This window comes from Chenopodium quinoa, unplaced genomic scaffold (genome assembly GCF_001683475.1).
Source record: "Chenopodium quinoa cultivar QQ74 unplaced genomic scaffold, ASM168347v1, whole genome shotgun sequence".
NCBI classification, from domain to species: Eukaryota; Viridiplantae; Streptophyta; class Magnoliopsida; order Caryophyllales; family Amaranthaceae; genus Chenopodium; species Chenopodium quinoa.
In genome coordinates this window covers 1,377,418-1,399,612 of record NW_018745454.1, presented here as the reverse complement: position 1 = coordinate 1,399,612, position 22,195 = coordinate 1,377,418, and the positions used below count along the sequence as shown (strand labels likewise).

The window sequence follows — 22,195 nt, the reverse complement described above, 5'->3', positions numbered from 1 at the left end:
TTCTCTTGTATAGTGTCTTAAAATCTTTTTTTTTTCCCGTTTAGCATTTTTTTGGTTTGGCTAGCTATACCGTATGACAAGCTGACATACACTAAAATATTGACTAGACAATTTCTAATCAATCGAGTAACCTCGTCCACATTATAATTGATCGGGTAACCCCTGACCGACCGAGTAACTTATGACTACGTAACCCTAGCAACATGTGAAAATTTTTGTATTTCTTTTGCTTGAAATGGTTATTACATAAATGTGTGTTATCTCTAAATGGGTAGGTTCATGTTATTTGATATGGACTAATTTTTTTTTTTCAAATAGGGTTTGATTTCTTTTAAATGTGAGCTTCACTTGAGTTGTGTTTATTTTAAGTTGGGTTTGGTTTGGTTTGATCTATTTATCATTTTGTGTACATTTTATCATTTGATGCATATCAAGAAGGGTTAAGTCAATTGACTTTATGTATGCAGTGTGTGACTTAGCCCTACAATAGATTTACTTTAAATAAATTTGGGATCGATCTAATATAAACTAGTTAGATTTTTTCATTAAAAAAAAATACATATTTCGGGCCTATTCTCATTGACTGAACTCAGTTGAACTGAACTAAATTGAGCAGAGCTGAGCTGAACTGAACTGAGTTGAACTAAGCTGTACTAAATTGAATATTTTATAAGAGAAGGAAATTAGGAACTGAACTGAATTGAACTGAATTTCAACATAAGAGAACAGACCCTTCGTATTTCTCTTATATACGATCATATTCATGGTGTCTAATTTTCTTATTTTATTATAATAAATATGTACCAGATTGACCTAATTTATGATCAACTTACATGCAAATCATTCTACTTCTAGGGTACACATTTCATACGCATGTATGAGTATATGCTTAATCGACTTTGTTAAAATAAAACAATTGATATTATGTAGTACATTGGCTGTTAGTACCCGTAATGACCTAAATGAAAAATATATACTACGTATACCTATTATAAAACTATAGGTTACATATTTAAGTATTGAAAAATTCATATACGAGTAGTTCAAATGCAAAGCATATATTTCGTCTACACTTTTTTTTTTAAAAAAAAAAAAAAAAAAAAAAAAACCAAACCAAATATATATTTCATTGAATTATTACATAGAATTATCTCTAGATCCGACGTTGTATAGATGCTTAAACTATTCAACTAATCAACTCGTAGTTTAATCCAAAGAGGTATTACATTATCACATCAAAAGAAAAATAATTTAAAGTATACATGTGTCTCCCGCCAACAATTATTTCACGGCTCTTTAGTCCTTAACTCCTTACCGACATTAAATCCAAAAAATACTTTTACGAAACTACCCTTCAAAATTGACCTCCAATTATGGGCTTGCTTCAACGATTAAAAAACAAAGCCCAAGCCCAAAACAATAAGACCAGCCCAAATCACAGCAACTCCAAATATTCCATCAGTTAGCCCTTCTACTCCATTGTACATGCTTTCTCCTTGACCACCTCCACTCCCTTGAAAAGCCGGGGGAGGCTCCGCCATTGGCGGGGCAGAGTACAGTGGAGGTGGAGGTTGATTAAGGCTTGGGGGAAGGCCCAACCCTTGGCCAACCTTAATGTCAAACCTCATGCCGCGTTGGCATTGGACCCCATCCTCGGCATCAGAAAAGAAGTAGTTGGGGCCCACTTTTGTCAATGGAACGGAGATGGTCAATGGCTGACCAAACTTGGTGGCACCCGAGTTGAAGACAAGTGTGTTGTTGTCGGAGGAGTCATCGGAGGTACAGTTGTTGTAAGTATTGGAATTGTATGTTTGGATCACTGTTTGATTAGTATTGGTATTAAAAACTGCCAAGAAAAAGAAAGAGTGGGAAAGTTAGTTAGTGATATGCATATTGAAAAGATGGTAATGGTAAATTTTCCCGGGTAAAATATAGGAAGTATTTTTTTTCAAATTTTAATTTTAATTTTTTTTTATCAAGACCATTATTACGTAGTATTTGTACTTATTTTGAAATTTGACATCTTTTTATTTTGGTTATTTACTACTCAGTGTAATTGTCAATTTATCAAGACGTACCATATTTCATGACAAACTACAAAACACATGTTGCATTCTTATTAAAGAACTTGTCAATTTATTATTAATGCATGAAAATGAAAGATCGGGTAGGTTTTATTTCAAAACACCTAAGACCATCTCCAATTGTGAGACTCAAATAAGTATTTTTAGGAGAGAGAATATTTTTTGCAATGTATACCATAAATTGGTATCTAAACTTAGCAACTTCAAATGGAAGTTGCTAAGTTTAGATACTCAACTTTGAGTTCCATTTGACAAAAAGTGTGGGTCTTTGTCAATATTATAATATATTATGTAATTTATTTATTAAGTTTTACCCTTTTTATTATATTTTTAATCTTATAATAATTGATGGGTCATAAATTAAAAGTGACATTTGTAGATTTTAGAGTCTTACCATTGAGAATTTAAATTTCATATGAGTTGCTAAATTGAGAAGTGAGTATGGTATCACCAGTGAAGGTAAAATACAACTCATATTGTATTTCAATAGTTAAATTTGAGTCTCACCATTGGAGATGGTCTAATAATACATTGATTCAATTCTAAAGTTGCAGTTTGTATGAGTATAGAGTACTTTAAAGTTTAAAAAGGACAAGTATTATGTAGTATATACTATGCATATGAAGAATTCAAAATTAAACGAGCCTATAAAACCATCCATCTACATTTTCATAGAATTATAGATAGAATACCCAATATTGTGGTATGTCAATTAGTTAAATACTTTGTAGTCTATAATGAATCTTAATTGATGTGTGCTATTTGAAGTTCTTTTAAATTATTAATTATAACTTATAATCCAATTTCAGCATATTTGGACCAGTGATCATTACTGATTAGTGAGTAGACTTAGAAAATATGTCATCTAAACTTATTTTGTACGGAGTAAGTTATTACTCCATAGAAATTAAGGTCATATCACGACAAAACTTCAACTTAATAGGTTATATTACTCCATATAAATTTTGAACCATATGATATTCCTAATTTGATGTTATGTGCAACTTTATAATTTTGGGTTGCACATAACATTTAACGGAGGTACTCCGTAGTATTTAGGCTCTGTTCTCTTCACCTTAAAAAAATAATTTCAGTTTAGTAAAAATAATTTTATTTCAGTAAAAATAAGTTCAATTCAGTAAAAATTAGTTTTCTTAAAGAAGAATTATTATTGAAAATCAGTAAAAATAAGTTCTGTTCAGCAAAAATAATTTCAATTTAGTAAAAATAATTTAAGTTCAGCAAAAATAATTTCAATTCAGTAAAAATAATTTCAATTCAGCAAAATTAAGGTAAATAGAACGGGGCCTAAGAAATGACGTTTACTACACTTGAAAAATTGAAAAACAATAACCACTTCTTCTCCCAAATAAAACAACTAGGGATGTCAGTGGGGCGGGTCTCCTGGTCTCGGTTTGGCGGGTGGTGGGGCGGGGATGGGGATAAAAACCATACCCGCCATGGGTGATGGGGCGGGGATGGGGATAAAAACCATACCCGCTATGGGTGACGGGGCGGGGGTGGATTTTGGAGTTGTACCCGGTGGGGCGGGGATGGGGATGAAAATTGGACCCACCGCGGGGATGGGGATGGGGATAGGGATGAAAATATTAGGTGGGGATGGGGATGGGAAGGCCAACATCCGCCCCGCCCCGCCCCATTGACATCCCTGAAAACAACTGACATCCGACATTTGGGCCATAAATAGATACTGCTTCACTATGAGCCATTAAGCCCAATACAAATAGCCACTTCTTTTCCCAAATAAAACAACCGTAATTAGCGCACATTTATTCCGAAAAGTATCTACTAATTAAATTCAAACACGCAACTTTCCTAAAAAAAACTCACGACAAATTGAGATTAATTCGACTCTGTAATTTACAATTTGAATTAAATTAATTCATAGCAACATTGTATTTGGATGTTATTCTAATTTAATTCATGCGAAATATAAGTAAAAAAAATTAACGATTCTAAATAATACTGTATTTTTTTTTGGGACGATATAAAATTAATGCAAATTTTTTGAGATGAGAATATGAGATGAACTTACTAAGGTAATCGCCGAGGTTGAAGGTTTGAGAAGCAGCCCAAGAGGAATAATTAGTAGAAGATATATTGGAACTACTATTAAAATACCAACCAGATGGCGGCGGTCCTCCCACCGTGTGATTGGTGTAAGTTACGGCGGATGTTACACCAATCACGGCGGTTATATATATAACCGCTGCCATTATTGCCGCCATTTGTCTATCTCCGGCGGCTGATTTAGTTATTGTATGGTTTAGGTGGATGGTTAAGATTAATTTGAGTGAAGCTTGTCGTTGTAGAATGTAGAGTAGGACAGTATATTTTGAAATTGGCAAGAAAGGGAAAGGAAACAACGTGGGAGACTAGGGGATGACCACTGTTGCACTTTCGCATGTGACTTGGAGATGACTGTACTCGCATTTTTTTTTTTAGGGTTATGTTATAAATAGCCATTAAGACTATATATAAGCATTAAAAACATTTTTGAAAATTGTATAAAATTAGGAATTCATGACAAAAACAAGCGTATATCAGTGTAATTAGTGTGTTTTTCTCATGATTTTCTAAATTTATACAATTTTCAAGAGTGTTTTAATGTTTATATGTAGCCCTAAGGGCTATGTATAACAGTATCCTTTTTTATTACTCCGTATTAATTAAGGGTCACATATTCTTATGTGCGGTTGGTAAGGGTTACCTTGTTAGTGTGGGTTACCTTTTTAGTTTGATAGAGAGGTTACTTAGTCACAGTTAAAAGGGTTAGTCAGTGAGTAATTTAGTATTATAGGAGTGACTTTGTTCTTTTATAAGTGACTATAAATAAGACTGACAGATTGATTATTGGCATGTGATCGAGAGAAGACTGTACTCACTATGTTATTTTTTGTTTATTTTTATAGGGACTTGATTATTAGTGTTATTAATTGTCATAATTGATTGATCCATGAATTAAAATTGAGCACATATGACAATTATACGTTTCCTATAAAGGACAATGGATTGTATTATGAAAATATTGCAAAATCTAAGGGTAATGATTATTGAAGTTAGAAATTAAAGGAGTTAAACACACTAGGTTTTTATTTATTTTTATGGAGTATTTTTTTTCAATACTCTGTAACATAACTATCACTCACAACATAGTTTTTCAATTGTTCTACCTCATCCAAGAAGAAAACAAATTTAACATGCATGATTAACGTGTCTCTATAATCAAGGACACTGTAAAAACAATTTTTAATACGAAGTAATTATACATTTTGGGAATATCCCGTGGAAGATCCACTTGCTCATGGATGATGTATTGATAACAAGCTACTCCTTGTCTCCTATATATAGTTTGAATTATCCTAGCTCAAGTACGACCTCTGAGAAGCAAACAACGATAATGATTACACCGTATTATTACATTATATTTCGAAAGAGCTAAACTCCTCAAGATCCTTGGTAGTTAATTAATCACTTAGGAAGTGGAATAGCTTGAAGTGGCTCAACTTTTTGCAATGTAAGCCCAAACTTTTCTTCAATGTCAATAGCTTTTGGACTTGCTGCTTCCCAATTGAATGAATGGATAAGAGTGGCTAACATTAAATGCACCATCCTATTTGCCAGTGGCATCGCTGGACACATCCTTCTTCCCGATCCAAAGGATATCAATATTTTTCTCTAAAAATCTTTCTGGAGAAAACATGTTTGGATTTGGCCAAACACTTGGATCTTGACCAATAGACCATATATTAACCCAAACAATTGAGTGTTTAGGTATCAAATAACCACATAACAACACATCCTCTTCTGCCTTGCGAGGTATCAAAAATGGTCCCCCTGGGTGTAACCTCATTGTTTCTTTCACTATTGCATCAATGTACGGTAAATTTGCGATATCAGATTCTTGCATGATTGATCCATCTTTGCCCAACACTTGGTCCAATTCAATTTGAGCCTTTTTCATTTTTTCGGGGTTGCGTAATAATTCTGTCATTGCCCATTCTAATGCACTTGATGTTGTATCTGTTCCCGCTATAAACAAATCCTAGGCACACAAGTAATTAAATTACTAGATGAGAATACACTTAATAATATATATTTGGAAGGATAATTAATTAAACGAACTTACCACTAGCATATGTCTAATGTCGTCAACGCTCAATTCTTGATCCTGAACAAGCTTAAGTAGAGTACCTAGAACATCATCCTTAACATTTGTTGGATCTTTCAATCTTTCATCAATAATTCCCTCAAAAATTGCAAGCAACTTCTTGAAGTAACCCCTTGTTCTCTTCAATGCTCCTTACAAATCCAACTTCTTAAGTAACGGGAATAAATCCGATAAATTAGCCCTTCCACACTCTACCAATATATTCCAAATAAGATCCTTAAACTCTTGAGTATTTGAAGAAACATGGCTAGCTAAATCGATCGAGAAAAATGTGTTGGACAACAAATTTAGCGAGGTTGTAAACGCTGCCTTACCAATATTAACAGGCAGACCCTTTTCGGAACATTGTTGTACATACTCAACTAGCTCTTTCACCTTCTTTCGCCGTATGTCTTGACTCATATTAAGTTGTCGATTGGTGAACAATTGGATAGTCGCGATCTTTCTAAGGGTTTTTCGTTTGGGGCTTACTGATGGAAGCCAAACCATGGAAAATTTTTCGTGGTTTTCGGCCTTTTCGGCCTCTGGGACATACCTACTAGAAAGGGCTAAGTCATGGTTAAGGAACATTTCTTTGGCTAATTCAGGAGATGATATAACTATTATAGTTTTGCTCCCTAACTTGAGAGACATTATGGGACCGTAAATTTTTACAAGCTCGGTGACAGCACGATGTGGTTTGTCGCCGAGCTTGAGAATGTTGCCTATAATAGGCCATGGTTTTGGCCCCGGAGGTAGTTTGGATTTACCAAACAATATTTCGAGATTTGGATGGTGGTGATGAGGATGGCGAGGAGTAGTAGTAAAGTGGTGTAGTATTCCTTTTTGTGATAGGCTTATAATTCTGAAGTACAACGTACTCTTATTTATATGATAATTGAGTACGTACTCTATAAAAATTAGACCCTTACAAGATACGACAAACTAATTAATACGAAGCATACTATTGAGATATAATTTGATACTCCGTAATAAATACGTTAGTACAAATACATATATTATTTTAATATATACTCCCTAAATTACATTTCCCTTTCTCTCTATTATGTGAGGAATAAATGTTAGAAAGAGGAATGTAATTTAGGGACAGAGGGAGTAGAAGATATTGAGATATGATGAGAACTAGTGGAGTTATTGAAGTACCGACTAAGAAGATATTGACATATGAGAATATGGAGTTATTATTGAATATCCGACTATATAATCTGCTCGTATGAGTTATTGATTTTTTTTAAAATTAAACATGCTATTAATGAGCTAGAATATATACTCTACTAGTATATTCAATGATTTGCTGGGGAAGTGATTTCTGTTAAAAAAATAATTATTTGACAAACGCAAAGGCCCAAAATTCAATTGAAAATAAATCAAAACTGGTGAGCGGAAATCACCAGATTTGCAGGTATGAAATATTGAATAATTGATTAAATTAGTTTTTGAACGTTGACTCCCGTGTAATATTAACTGTTTGGGTCCAATTTAGTCAAAATTGGGCCTAAGCACTAAATGATCCAATTAAAAGCCCAAGGTCAAGGTTCAACTCTCCAATTGCACAAAAGTCAAAGGTCAGCCCACAAAGCATGCCAATTGGGCTAAGGCCCAACCTCACCATATATGATGAGGTATAAAAGCCATCATATTGACACATTCATATATTGACGTGGGGATTCATATTCCAATGGATATGCTCATTCTTGCATTCAGATATATTCCACAAAAGCCTCAAGCTACAAACTCTCTTGCATAGTGTCTTCCTTTTACACATTGTACTGACTTTAGCATCGGAGGGGCCTTCCTCGGAAACACCCCCGAGGCTAGTTTACGTGTGTTTACTGTGCAGGAAACCTTCGGCCCAACACAACTTGGACCGAATCCAGTCTTCTCCATTTCAGCGGACCTTCGGCAAGGTCCCATTGTTTTCACCCGAAACAATTTGGCGCCGTCTGTGGGGAAGACTTTCAAAAATCTTTAAGCCAAATTCCTAACCAAGATCATCTTGCAATTATCTTAGCAGCCATGGCTAAGAACCGCAAGAGCAAAAGCCTCCGTCAAGGAGCGGGCGAAAAGCCTAAAACCCCAACACCATCGCCCTCGCCGGACCGGAACTCTCCCAAGGGTGCCGGCTCGGGGGGAGGATCATACAAGGAGGATTCCCTATCTCCTGTAATGCATGACTCTCAATATAGGCCGGACCACTCTCGGTCTAGCAGGGGTCAGTCTGATCATAGGACATATTCAGTGTCCCAAAGCCAACCATCGGCTGCGCGGCCTCATTCCCACACTCGGCCGAGGACCCCTTTGACGGGGCCCAGTTCGGAAGAGGTGGCAAGAGCGCTGGCAGTACTCATGGAGGCAATGAGGGCACAGAATATGCCACCGCCTCGTGATCGAACTCCTCCGCATACTCGGCATCAGCGGAGGAAGTTAGACCATGACGGTGGGAAGCTTCCTTCCTTCCGGGAACTGGAAGAGTGGGAGGAGGATTCTTGGAAAAATGAAAAACAGAGGAAAAAGAACTCTCAATTATTTAAAGGATCCTCATCCTCAAGACCAGAAGCGCATAAGAGCAGCAGCTCAGCTTCTCGGCCAGAATCTACTCGCCGAGAACCTGAGACTGTTCGCAGAAGCGTCCTTGACCGACTCGGCGGCCAGGAACCGAGCGTGCGTAGTCGCCTCTCGTTCCCTGCAGCCGAGGCCCAGACTTCCCAGCCAGGGACGAAAACCACTCCTACCTCTCTAAGAGGGCGGAGCGCGGTCCCTTCGGCCAGGAACAAGGGCAAGGCCGTTATGCTACCCGCTAGTTCACCATTCGAGCAATGGATACTGGAAGAGCGCGTACCCACGGTTAAAATACCGTCGCATATCACATATGACGGGACCACGGATCCGAAGGACCATGTGGCCTCGTATGAGACTCATATGCATCTTTGCCCCAGATCCGAGGCGACTTGGTGCAAATATTTCCCAACCACTCTCAAGGGGGTCGCGCAAGCGTGGATCTCCAAGGGAGTAAGGCAAGGCTCCATAACAGGTTGGGATGATCTGTCCTCCAAGTTCAGGAGCAAGTTTTCCACGGCAAACCGCCGAGAGAAGACTACCGCAGAGCTCATGAGTCTGCAACAGGGGGAAACCGAAAGCCTCCGAGACTACCTGACCCGTTTCAGTAACGAGTCATCAAGCGTCTCCCAGCTGGACCAGGGGTTAGCTGTTTTTGCAATGCAGAATGGCCTTCAGCCAGGAAAGTTCCTAGACTTCATGGTCATGCATACCCCGCAGACCTTGGAGGAAGCTCTTAGTGCTTCGGATAAGTTCATCCGAGCCGAAGAATGGAATAAAGCAAAAACCCAACCTCAATCCGGGGGAGGGAAACAGAGGCAAATACCCTTGACTGAAGGCCAAGGCCATAAGGCAAAGGGAAAATCAAAGGCTCCGGAGCCATCTTTGGCCAACGACCTAAAGAAGGACAGATTTGCCTCATACACAGGCAGATACGAGTCCTACACTCCGCTCTCTCTTCCACGCGCCAAAATTTACAGTGTGACGAAGGAGGAGCAGAGTTACCGAAAGCCGAGACCACTCCCAGAGTGGTATCAGCGAAAAAATAAAAATCAGTGGTGTGAGTTCCACGAGTCTTCGGGCCACAACACTGAGGAGTGTATCCAACTGAAGGACCAGATAGAGGACATGGTCCGGAAGGGATATTTGAAAAAATACATCGCGGATCACCGCGAGAAAAAAGAATCCGAGAGGTCAGCAAAGGACCCTCGGCAGGACCTTGATTTCCCCCGGAAAAACAGTAAAAAACCGGAGGGGAAATTCCCTCCGATCAATGTTATCTCGGGAGGAATATACTCTCGGAGGGAGCACAAGCGTCACCTTAGAGCTTTGACTCACCAGGTGAACAACGCTGACATTCAATCTCCCCAGTCGCCGGTGCCGAACATGACGTTCACAGCCGCCGACTGCCGGGGGATTACGTTCCCTCACGAGGATCCGTTGGTGATCATCGCCACGGTGGCCAACCACGACGTCAGTAAGGTCCTTGTTGACGGTGGCAGCGGAGCAAACATTCTGTTCCGAAAGGCCTACAATCAAATTAAGCTGAAGCCCAAGCACCTTACGCCGGTACCCTATCCGGTATCCGGGTTCAATGGGGCTTCAACTTATCCAGATGGGAAGGTGACACTTCCTGTCACCATCGGTTGCGATGAGGCAGCCCGGAACGTCATGATTGAGTTTTTGGTCATCGACGCTCCTTCAGTGTACAACGTGATTTTGGGGAGACCCATAATTCACGAGATCCAAGGGGTCGTCTCAACTTATCATCAGCTGATGATTTACGTCTCAGACACCGGCTTCCCCGAAAGGATACAGGGCAACCAAAAGGACGCCCGAAGGTGCAACTACCTCAAGCCATCCAGTAGTCGCCCAGATGACGACAAGGATGAGGAGGAGAAAGAAAAAGAAAGAGAGCCAAGCACAAAAAAGCCGAAAGGCCTAAGTGCTTCGGCCCAAGGATCCGTGCCCAGAGAAAAAGGTCCCGAAAGGGAAAAGGTTGACTCTTCAGCTGAGCCGCAAGACTCAGAGAGCCATCCGAAGAACACAAAGACTGGGACACCTGCTGACATTGGCAGCAGACCAGATTCTGAAGAGTCCAGTCCATCGGCAATGGACATGGATCAACAGACTGAAACAGTTGAGTTGGCCGAAGGAGATGCTGAGAAATGTGTAACAATCGGGATGGACCTTGATCCGAACACCCGTTGTGAACTTATTCAACTCCTTCGGGACAACAGAGATGTGTTTGCTTTCTCGGCAGCTGATATGCCCGGGATAAGTTCAGACCTCATCTCCCATAAGCTTAATGTTGACCCAACGTGTCGACCAGTTAAGCAAAAGAAGCGGAATTACTCCGCCAATAAGAACCGAGACATCGCAGCCGAAGTCAAAAAATTATTGGAGGCAGGGTTCATTGAACCTTGCCAATATCCGGAATGGCTGGCAAATGTGGTGATGGTTCAGAAGCCCAATGGTACCTGGAGGATGTGCGTTGACTTCACGGACCTAAATAAGGCTTGTCCAAAGGATTTCTATCCCTTGCCGAGAATCGATCAGCTAGTCGATTCGACAAGTGGCCATGCCTTGCTTAGTTTCATGGACGCATTCTCGGGGTATCATCAGATCTTTATGCACCCCGACGATCGAGCCAAGACAGCATTCGTCACGAACGCTGGGGTGTATAATTACAAAATGATGCCCTTCGGATTGAAAAATGCGGGGGCAACCTATCAAAGGCTGGTGGATCAAGTTTTCGCCGATCAAAAGGGCCGAAACATGGAAGTCTATGTTGACGATTCAATCGTCAAAAGCAAAAAACTAGAGGACCATGTAAAGGACCTGGCTGAAACTTTCGCCACCTTGAGAAAGCATCAAATGAAGCTGAATCCGAAGAAGTGTGTCTTCGGCGTGAAGTCAGGGAAATTCCTGGGTTTCATGGTCAGCAAAAGGGGGATTGATGCCAATCCCTCTAAAGTCAAAGCGGCGCTCAACCTTCCTGAGCCGAAAACGAAGCGGGATGTTCAGCGGCTCACCGGAAGAATGGCAGCCCTCTCGAGGTTCATTTCCAGAGCTTCGGATAAGGGGTTACCCTTCTTCAAAGCCCTGAAACTCCCGAAAACAAAAGAGCTTGTTTGGGAGGAAGAGCAAAAAGACGCCTTTCAACAGCTTCGGGAGCATCTGGCTCAACTCCCAACGCTGGCTAGCCCAGCTGAAGGAGAAACTCTATACCTATATGTGGCCGTTAGCCCGGCCACCATCAGCGCAGTATTGCTGAGGGAAGAGAGTAAGAGTCAACAACCGATCTATTTTGTCAGTCATACACTGACGGATGCCGAGACCCGCTATCCTCTACTCGAGAAAGTTGCTTTCGCGGTAGTAGTAGCTGCTCGGAAGCTGAGTCCCTATTTTGATTGCCATCAGATAGTGGTCTTAACTGATCAGCCGTTGGAAAAAGTTCTCGGCAAGGTTGAAAAATCCGGTAGGCTAGCCAAGTGGGCTTTTGAGCTCACCGAATTCAGCATCAGCTACCGTCCGAGGGCTGCCATTAAGGCTCAAGCCCTAGCGGATTTCTTGGCCGAATGCTCATACCAAGAAGCGCTGGACAGTGAAAAGAAAGTCTGGACCGTGTTTACGGATGGGTCTTCCACCGAAAACGGTTCGGGGGCAGGAGTAGTGATAACTTCTCCCGAAGGCAAATCCTTTGAGTATGCACTAAAATTTTCTTTTAAGGCCTTGAACAATGAAGCCGAATATGAGGCAGCAATCGCCGGCCTACAATTATGCATCTCCTTGGAAGCCGATCATGTCTGCTTAAAAACAGACTCTCAGCTAGTTGCATATCAGATCAGTGGCAGCTATGAGGCCAAAGAGCCCTCCATGATAGCTTATCTTGCCAAGATCAAATCAGTCATTGCAGAGCTGAAAACTTTTGAGGTTCAGCTGATCCCAAGGGGTCAGAATACTCAAGCCGATGCACTCTCCAAACTTGCTAGTTCATCTTTTACCGAGCTGAACAGGTCTGTATATGTAGAAGTGCGTCGAGAGAGAAGTGTCGACGAAGCACGTGAAGTGTGCTGCGCTGACCCAGAGCCTAGTTGGATGGAACCCATCTTAGCTTTCAAGCTTCGGGGAGAAACTCCTGAGGATAAAGCTTTGGCCTCCAAGATGAAGAGAACCAGTTCTAGGTTCATTGTCTTCAGGGGGGAACTTCTGAAAAAGTCCTTCTCAGCCCCATTGCTGAAATGCGTGGGACCAACAGATGCAGATTATATCCTACGGGAGATTCACCTCGGCATCTGTGGGAACCACATTGGGGGAAGAACCTTAGCCCACAAGGCATTGAGGGCCGGATATTACTGGCCCACCATGATCGCAGATGCTAAGGAGCTGGTTCGGAAATGCGAAAAATGTCAAAAATATGCTCCAGTTATCCATCAGCCAGCAAGGGATCTTCAGCCGATCCTTAATCCACTCCCGTTTGCCCAATGGGGACTGGATATACTGGGACCATTTCCAGAGGCTGTGTACCAGAAAAAATGGTTGATAGTTGGTGTCGACTACTTCAGTAAATGGATCGAGGCCGAAGCAGCCTCGAACATTACAGAGCAAACTGTCAGAAAATTTATCTGGCAGAATATCATCACTCGCTTTGGCATCCCGAGAGTATTTGTCTTCGATCATGGGAGGCAATTTGATAACTTACCGCTGAAGCGATATACAGATCAGTTCGGCATAAAACTGGCATATTCAGCAGTATGCCACCCGCAAAGTAACGGACAAGCCGAAGCAGCAAATAAACATATCTTAAATGCCCTCAAGAAGAGGGTGGAAGATCAAAAGTCCAAATGACTAGAGGAGCTCCCTGGAACCCTTTGGTCCCTTCGGACAACTGAAAAAGAGGCAACGGGCCACTCACCTTTTGAACTGGTGTATGGTGCCGAAGCCGTCCTTCCAGTGGAAATTGGCTCTGAGAGCCTTCGAGTGCACCATTTCTCGGCTGAGAATGAGCGACTGATGAGGGAATCTCTCGATTTCCTCGACGAAGTAAGAGACTCAGCTCGAGATAAAATGGCCGCCTATAAGCAGAGAGTCAGCAAATTTTATAACCGAAGGGTCCATGCAAGGCCTCTCAAAATTGGAGATCTTGTCCTTCGGAATGCTGCTGCAGTTCAGAAAGGCCGAATCCATGGGAAACTCTCAGCTACATGGGAGGGACCTTATGAAATTTATGATGAGCTTCAGCCAGGGACATACCGACTTCGGCAGTTGGATGGAACTGAGTTGAAAAATCACTGGAACGCTGATGTACTGAAAAAATATCATGTGTAAACCCTTCGGGGCAGAACAATCTTTGTAAGTACATTTTGAACTAATGAAAGGCCTTGGAGCCGCAATTTATATAAATATTTACAACTTTTTATCCTTTCAAAATTTTCTTTGTTCTATCTACTCTTTAAGGGTTTTTTATTCAGCCTCGTCTGAAGCCTTTGCCTTCGGGTAACTGGGTTTCAGATTGCTGACAAAACCTGTCTTTTTAAAGAACACCGGTCTTTCAACTGAAGTCAAACTTCAGTAAGACTTGTTCTCCAAAGACATGAGTCCATGGACAATTCTGGGATATTGCCTTAACTGAGCCTTGTATCCCAGAGAGCCATTATCCGAAACATTGCCTTCAGTTGGCCCTGTGTTTCGGGTATCCATTATTCAAAGATAGACAGAAAATCAAGGATAACAGCAACAGTTGAAAATTTTTAAAATCAGCCTCGTCTGAAACCTTCGCCTTCGGGTAACTGGGTTTCAGATGGCTTACAAAACTCGTCTTTTTAAAGAACACTGGTCTTTCAGCTGAAGTCAAACTTCAGTAAGACCTGTTCTCCAAAGACATTAGTCCATGGACAATTCTGGGATATTGCCTTAACTGAGCCTTGTATCCCAGAAAGCCATTATTCGAAACATTGCCTTCAGTTGGCCCTGTGTTTCGGATATGCGTCTTCTTTAAGAACACTGGTCTTTCAGCTGAAGTCAAACTTCAGTAAGACTTGTTCTAAAGAGGTTAGTCCATGGACAATTCAGTTGGCCGATATCCAACTTTCAGACAAAGTCAATCTTCAGTAAGACTTGTATCCCAGAAGCATTGCCTTCAGTTGGCCCTGTGTTTCGGATACCCATTTTGAAGAGGTGCAGAAATTGCTTATTCAACTGAAGTCATACTTCAATTTCTGGGGGGGCAAGAAGCACTCAGTGCAACTATGTTCGGCAGAATTGAAGAAAAGAAACAGTAGAGCATCAAAATAAAGCAACTGAAGAAAAGAGCATCAGATTAATATTTCATGCTCAAAAATTGAGCTACAAGTTCAATAATTCAATATCGGCAGCCGCCCACAAGCGGAAAATAACAGCTGCCGAAATACGTACATAAGCAAAAAAATAAAACTGCTGTACGACAAGGCAAGCTGAAGCAAAAAACAAGGCAAAAAACTCAGAAAGCGGCAAGTCTGAAGTTAAGCACATGATGAACCGCAAGATTCTGAAGACGACTGCCCGAGTTCCTATGCTTCAGCCTGAGGATCAGACTGATCAGCGTTGAGCCCCCCAGCAGCAGAAGAAGCGGGCTTTGCACTTTGCCGAGCCTCCCTTTCCCTCTGCTCAGCTTCCAACTCCAGTCTCTCAGCTTCCTCTTCGGCTTCCTCAGCCTTAAGAATTTCAGCTTCGGCTGGAGTAGCATACTTCATGTGAGGGTCTTCGGGATTCTGGACCCACTCAGCACATTTAGACCAGTCCAGCTTCGGCTCAGCATGAAGGCAGACTCTTCGGCATACTCGGAATCCGTTTCTGAAACCCATCTCATATTCCTCTTGGGTATAAACACGGACTTTGAGTAAAGCCTCAGCATCAGCCAGCTTCTTCTGGGTCTCCTCCAAGTCTTCCTTGGATTTCTTCAGCTCATCAGCGACTTTGGAGGAGGAACCTTTCAGCTCATTCAGCTCTTGCTGAATTTGGAAAGCCTTTGTCTGAGCTTGGGCCACTTCAACTTTCTGGATCAGCAGTTGATCCTCAGCCTCTTGGAATTTAGCTCTTTGGGCTTCAGCAGCAGCAGCAGCCTCTGAGAGTTGGACGTCTTTGGCCAGGAGCAACTCTTCAGCAGCCATTCGGCTGGCTTCAAGAGCCTCTAGACGCTGCTGCACTTCAGCTTGTGCAGCAGTTCCTTCTTGAATTCGGCTCTCAACAGCAGCCTTGAATTTGGAGACGTCCACTCCCATATGCTCCTGGAGGAATTTTTCCCCTTCCATCAGTGGGGAAAAACTTCCTTCTCCATAGCATCGCAGAAGGTTTTCAGGGCTTCAGCAGCTTTTTTCCCGTACTCTTCAACCTCCTGCTGCTTCTCTTCAGCTGCTGCTTGCTTCAGCTTAGCAAGCTTTACTTCCTCATCAGCCACCTTCTTGTCGTGCACAGCAGCGTCTACCCTATCTTGTAGGGTATCTATCAGCTCTACAGTGAGAGTCTGATTGTGCACGAACTGAAAACAGGAAGACAAAAATAAAAAAATAAAAATATATATATATATATATATATATATATATATATATATATATATATATATATATATATATATATATATAAAGAGTTGAATTTCGGAGGAAATGAAGACAAGGAAAATTACCTGCATCATCAGCAGTTGGTTAGACCTGGCTGGGTCAGGAACTGATCTGCTGGATTCGCCCATCCCAGCAGTGGCCTTCAGCGACCAGATCCTTGCCCTGTCTACTTCGGACATGCCAGCAAAATTGCCGAAGTAGGCTGCAGCTCCTTCTCGGTTTTGACCCCATATGAGATCCCAGATGTGGTCTGGGATTGGAATTCGGGGGGCCGAGAAACCCATTTCTCCAGAATGCAGAGTCTGGAAAGAAGGGAAGGACGACGATGGAGCTTGATTAGCTTTGGTTGTCTCAGCATCGTCCTTCTCAGAGGAGTCAATTACTATGACCTCCTCTTCTTCAGGGGTGAGGACGAAAGCCTCAACCTCTCTTGCGATATCTGCCGTGAAGCCCTCAGCACTGGACATCACGGCATCTTTATTTTCGTGCTCAGCAGCACTCTTCTTGATTTCTTCTTGGACCCCTCCCTTAGGTTCGGGAGTTCTCTGATCCACCTCCATCTCAGGAGGTGGCGGAGGGGTCTTTTGAGGTGATTGGGGTGTTGGCTGGGGAACCCTCGGCGATCCATTGCCTTCCTCAGGTTCCCTTATTGCGACGCCGATGGTCATCGGCCTCTGCTGAAAGTCATGAGGGCCGATGATGGCCATCCTTCGGCGCCTTTTCAGAAGGGGCTGCTCGTCCATATCTGAGTCTGAAGACTCTTGTATTTGGTCTTCGGGACGAACAGGAGCTTTGCCTTCTCTGTGTCTGTTACTCTCTTCAGACTGTAACAGACAGGGGGGAAGAAGAATGTGAGTAATAAAAAAAAAAGAAAAAAGAAAAAAGAAAAAGTTGTCTGAAAGCTCACCGAGGTCTTCAGCAAAGCCTCGTCTTCTTCAGCTGCTCTAGCTGCAGCTTCGGCTTCAGCAGCTCTGGAGGACCCTTCTCCTCCTTCGCAAGCCTCAAGTACCCGTGCAACCTCTTCGGCTGTGCGGGCCGCTTCAGCTTCTTCGTTCAGCAGCTGAAACCAAGGGTCTCTCTTCTTCCACCAAGGCTTCTGCCTCTGATACAGAGCAACAGCCTCGATTTGGAAGTGGGAAGAGTCTAGGTGAACTTCCCTATGCCTCGGCTCAGTGATAGGCGGGGCCCGTTCAGTTACAACTCGCTCTCGGTTGACACCAAGACGAGAGTAGTTAATGCCAACGTTGGTCTCGTCCCGCTCTGAAAAAAGGAAAGGGGAAAGTTTAGCTCAGATAGATTGGCACAACATAAAAAAAGCAAAGCGAGAGAAGAAAAGAGGTAGTTAAAAAGCCTCGGCCCCAGCCGAAGAAGCTTACCATCCTTAAACTTTCGGCTGAGGCCAACAGCTGCTAGCATGTTCTCTTGGAAAACGTAATGCGTATCGGGAAGCCAAGTCTCCGGGATATGCTGCATTCGACCACTCCCCCCCGGGTTCGGCAGCTTGCCGAAGATATGTTGCTGATCTAGGTTCGGATCCGCCCCGTTATCTGCGGGGGGACCTAGACTTCCCATTTCGGGATCAGGCTCAGCTAAGTACCGGGGAGCGCTGAAGACGCAAGGGTGGCCCGGATCTGTGGGTGCCCTAACCCAAATCCATTGACCTCTCCAGTCCTTGTCTGAAGAGTCGTTTGGCCACATGGTCAAGTATTGGGGCCGGGACTCAATCCGGTACCACCCAGAACCGTGGCTTCCGTGCCCACTTTGAATATTTGGCACTAGCCGATGGAGCTTTTTGAAGCAGTGCAGGTTCGGCACGTACTTGAAGAACTTGCAGACCCATAAGTATGTCATCACCCTTCGGATGCTCGTGGGGGTTAGCTGACATAGGGAGATGTTGTAATGGATCAGCAAGTCTCGGACGAAAACGTCCAAAGGGAACCTCAGCCCGTACTGAAGCTGTCTCGTGTACACCCCCACATACCCCGGGGGTGGACGATGGATTCTATCGGATGCTGAGGGCATTCGGCACCAATATCCATCAGCTTCAAAAATGTCGTAATGCAACTCAATTTGCTCGGCAAATCGATATTGATCGGCGTTCTCTACCCACCATGAGTAGGGGCGATTCTTTATCATGGCCGAAACGACTTCGGCATTCTCCCACTCTGAAAACCCAGGGAGGATATCCCAAAGTACAGCGGGAACTTCATCATCCCGTCCAGAAGCGCTCGGCTCATCCGTTCTTTGAGGAGGAGCCGAGGAAAGGGGAGTCGCCCTAATCCCTTCAGCAGGGTCAGACTCCGGCCTTTGACCATTCCAGGTCCCAATCCTGTTCCTAGGATCGGGAATCGGCCTTGCTCTTCTTGGAGCACGGGCTCTACCTCTAACTCCTCTTGCCATTGATTATTTCGAAGAGAAAAGTCGAAAGAAAAGGGGAAGGAGTTCGAATTCGAAGAAAAATAAACTGAAATCAAAGGAATTTACCTTAATCTGAAGCGAAAGTTGCCGATTTACGAATTCGTAGTGGCAAGTCTCAGTTTCTAAGCTCAATGCTCGGGGAATTTGCGAAGTTTTGATGCGGGTTCTTGGTTTCTCTCTCGAAGAATTCTGGGTTTGTGTTGGTGAATAAGTGAGGAGAATGACGCGCCTCTGTTTATATCTCCAGGTACGGGATACGAAGAGTCTGTGCTTTAATTTCTCTTAAATACCCACTAAGTAACCATTAAACACATGATCTTGTGATTAAACTGCCCATTATCCGTCCAACTTCCGCAATCATTAACCGTTGTTATCTCATTAATTACGGTTTAAATTCAAATTTTTGGATCAATTAAATCATTTACTTCCCTCCTTTTCTGAATTAAATCAAACCCGACCCGTCATCCTTCCAAATCGGGTCTGGGGGACAAGTTGTTTGGGTCCAATTTAGTCAAAATTGGGCCTAAGCACTAAATGATCCAATTAAAAGCCCAAGGTCAAGGTTCAACTCTCCAATTGCACAAAAGTCAAAGGTCAGCCCACAAAGCATGCCAATTGGGCTAAGGCCCAACCTCACCATATATGATGAGGTATAAAAGCCATCATATTGACACATTCATATATTGACGTGGGGATTCATATTCCAATGGATATGCTCATTCTTGCATTCAGATATATTCCACAAAAGCCTCAAGCTACAAACTCTCTTGCATAGTGTCTTCCTTTTACACATTGTACTGACTTTAGCATCGGAGGGACCTTCCTCGGAAACACCCCCGAGGCTAGTTTACGTGTGTTTACTGTGCAGGAAACCTTCGGCCCAACACAACTTGGACCGAATCCAGTCTTCTCCATTTCAGCGGACCTTCGGCAAGGTCCCATTGTTTTCACCCGAAACATTAACTATGGTTGTTGAAACCTTTAATTTGATTTAAAGTAATACATTATCATGGAGTATTGGGCGGAGTTGTTGATTATTCTAAGGTGCAAGGACTAAGGAGTATACATTTTCATGCATTTTAATTTAAAACTCCTACCATTTGAATAAAAAAAAAAAAAAGCAACCAAAGAAATAAACCCAAAATTCGATGCAAAACAGCAAATAGAAATCGAATTAGGGAAAAACCCAAAATTCGCAAGAAAACCTGATTGATCGATCAAATTGATTGGAAAAAAAAAAATTCAGAAATTGATTGTAGAGATTATAATAGAGATTAATTTAGGGATTAGAGTTTAGAAAATAGAAATTGATTTTAGGGATTAGAATGATTTTGGCTCCGATACCATGTCAAACTAGAGAGAATAGAGTGAATAAAAGGCCGTATCCGTATATTAGAATATGAACAAGTATATATATATATATACAACCTAGAGAGATTGGGGCTCGTAACATAACAACAACCCATTAGCTATACATATTATATACAAGTGTTTTTTTCGTTTCTTTTTAATATAACATGCCTTTTCGACATACATTTTGAAGAATAGATTAAGCAATGTAAATAAATAAATTATTCAAAATAATTTATAATTGTAATCTAGATGTCCAAATTATTTTGATAAAGTTGCTCATTTATCAACTCTAATCTAGTCGTTTCAAATAATGCCAAAAAAAGGGTGTGACATTTAAAATAAAACAAAAAAAGTATATTTTAATACAGAGTATCATACAAATTAAATCATATCTCTTATATCATGGTCCCTACTCCTTTACATACTTTTTTTTAAAAAAATTAGGGTAGTTAACGCTCGCGAATGCACGATGCAAGCACATATAGCTAGCTGTGTCTGGAATTATCTTTCAGTTTGGTTTTATGTCATAACTTTATTTATTAGTAACATTAATGAAGCAAAATATGAAGGGGAAAAAAGAAAATTGGAATATAAATGTCCGCACTATTTATATGAATTATCTCAAAAATTTTAAAAGACAGGAAAGAAAAAAAAAGCCAAAAAGCTATGTTGGTAATAAAAAAAGGAAAAAATGCCACACAAGTGATTCACATGCATGAATGGAGGTATATATATAAATAGAAAATTTAAAAAATATATTTTACATAATACTATCATAAGTACGTGTTTGGTTAAACTTTTAAATTTTATTAATACCCCAAGTAACTACCGCACTTATATATTATTATATTTAAGGTAATGATATATGTAACCCTTAGGGCTACAAATAAGCATTTAATGTCTTTTCTTTTTTGGTGTAAGTTTGGAAATACATGACAAAATCATGTGAAGAACAGTGTAATAAATGAATATATTTCATTAATACTTTTCTCTTTTAACTTCTTATGCATAGTCCTTAGGCCCTGTTTGGTTTGATGTAAAATATTTTCAATGAAAATTTAGGTTTTTTAGAAAACATATTTTCAAGGAAAAGCACTATTGCAAATTAGTTTGCTTTTGTTTGATTGCATACAAGAAATGTTCAAGAAATATCAAAATATGAGTGGGAATGTGAGGGAAGTAATAATAAGGAGATAAGGAGGATGGAGTAAAAGTGATTTTCCTTGTTGTGCAATCATTAAAAATGCAATTTTTCACCATGAGAAAACTGTTTTCCACACCTTCACAAACCAAACAAAGGAAAATGGAAAAAATCATTTTACATGAAAATATTTTATATCAAACCAAACAAGGCCTTAGTGCTACATATAGTATAACATTTTCCCTATAAGTTTACACCTAAAATTATTTGTCGGTCATTTTTTTTAATTTGGTGTTTAGAGAGCCACAAGGGCGGGTGATGAGAATCGATCCCAGGATAACCTGAAAGCGGAAGGGGAGTTCTAACCACTTGAACTATTTGTCGGTCATAATGTAACAAACTAACAATTTAAAAAACCAAAGAGAGTAATAAAATACTAAAGTGAATAAATTTGACAACTCTAACTATATTCCATCCAAATTGTGTCAACTAAAATACTACTAAATAGAGACGGAGGGAGTATAAATTAGTGGGAATTTTGGCGTGGTTCCCCGCTAGTCACCCTATGTTACGCTATTGACAAATTAAGACATGGATCTTTCATGTATACTTCAATCCAGCTAAAGTAGTGAAATTTCTCTCTGGTCTTAGAACCTCGTGTATAAAGGCAAAGTTAGAACTTTCAATTAAGTTGCGAGATTCGAAACGAACCTTGTAGCTAGCCGTGTCAAATTTGTCCATTGTCAATAATGTATGAGTTGTTTTTTTTCCGACTCAAATGTCTGAAACCAAAACAAATGAACACAGTATGTCTGAATAATCAATTACTCCCTCCGTTTATAAATACTTGTTC

The 22,195-nt window shown here is 41.2% G+C and overlaps 1 protein-coding gene and 1 pseudogene across 1 annotated transcript; both read right to left on the bottom strand.

The window, feature by feature from the left end:
- Window positions 1–1,070: 1,070 nt before the first annotated feature.
- On the bottom strand, window positions 1,071–4,697 carry LOC110714502 (cucumber peeling cupredoxin-like). The gene is made up of 2 exons (XM_021893032.1): window positions 4,141–4,697; window positions 1,071–1,846 (listed from the first exon to the last, which is right to left on the bottom strand). The coding sequence occupies exons 1-2, from the start codon at window positions 4,331–4,333 to the stop codon at window positions 1,392–1,394; spliced, it is 648 nt and encodes a 215-aa protein (XP_021748724.1). The 5' UTR covers window positions 4,334–4,697; the 3' UTR covers window positions 1,071–1,391.
- A 184-nt stretch (window positions 4,698–4,881) lies between these two features.
- On the bottom strand, window positions 4,882–22,083 carry LOC110714320 (annotated as a pseudogene).
- Between the last annotated feature and the right edge of the window lie 112 nt (window positions 22,084–22,195).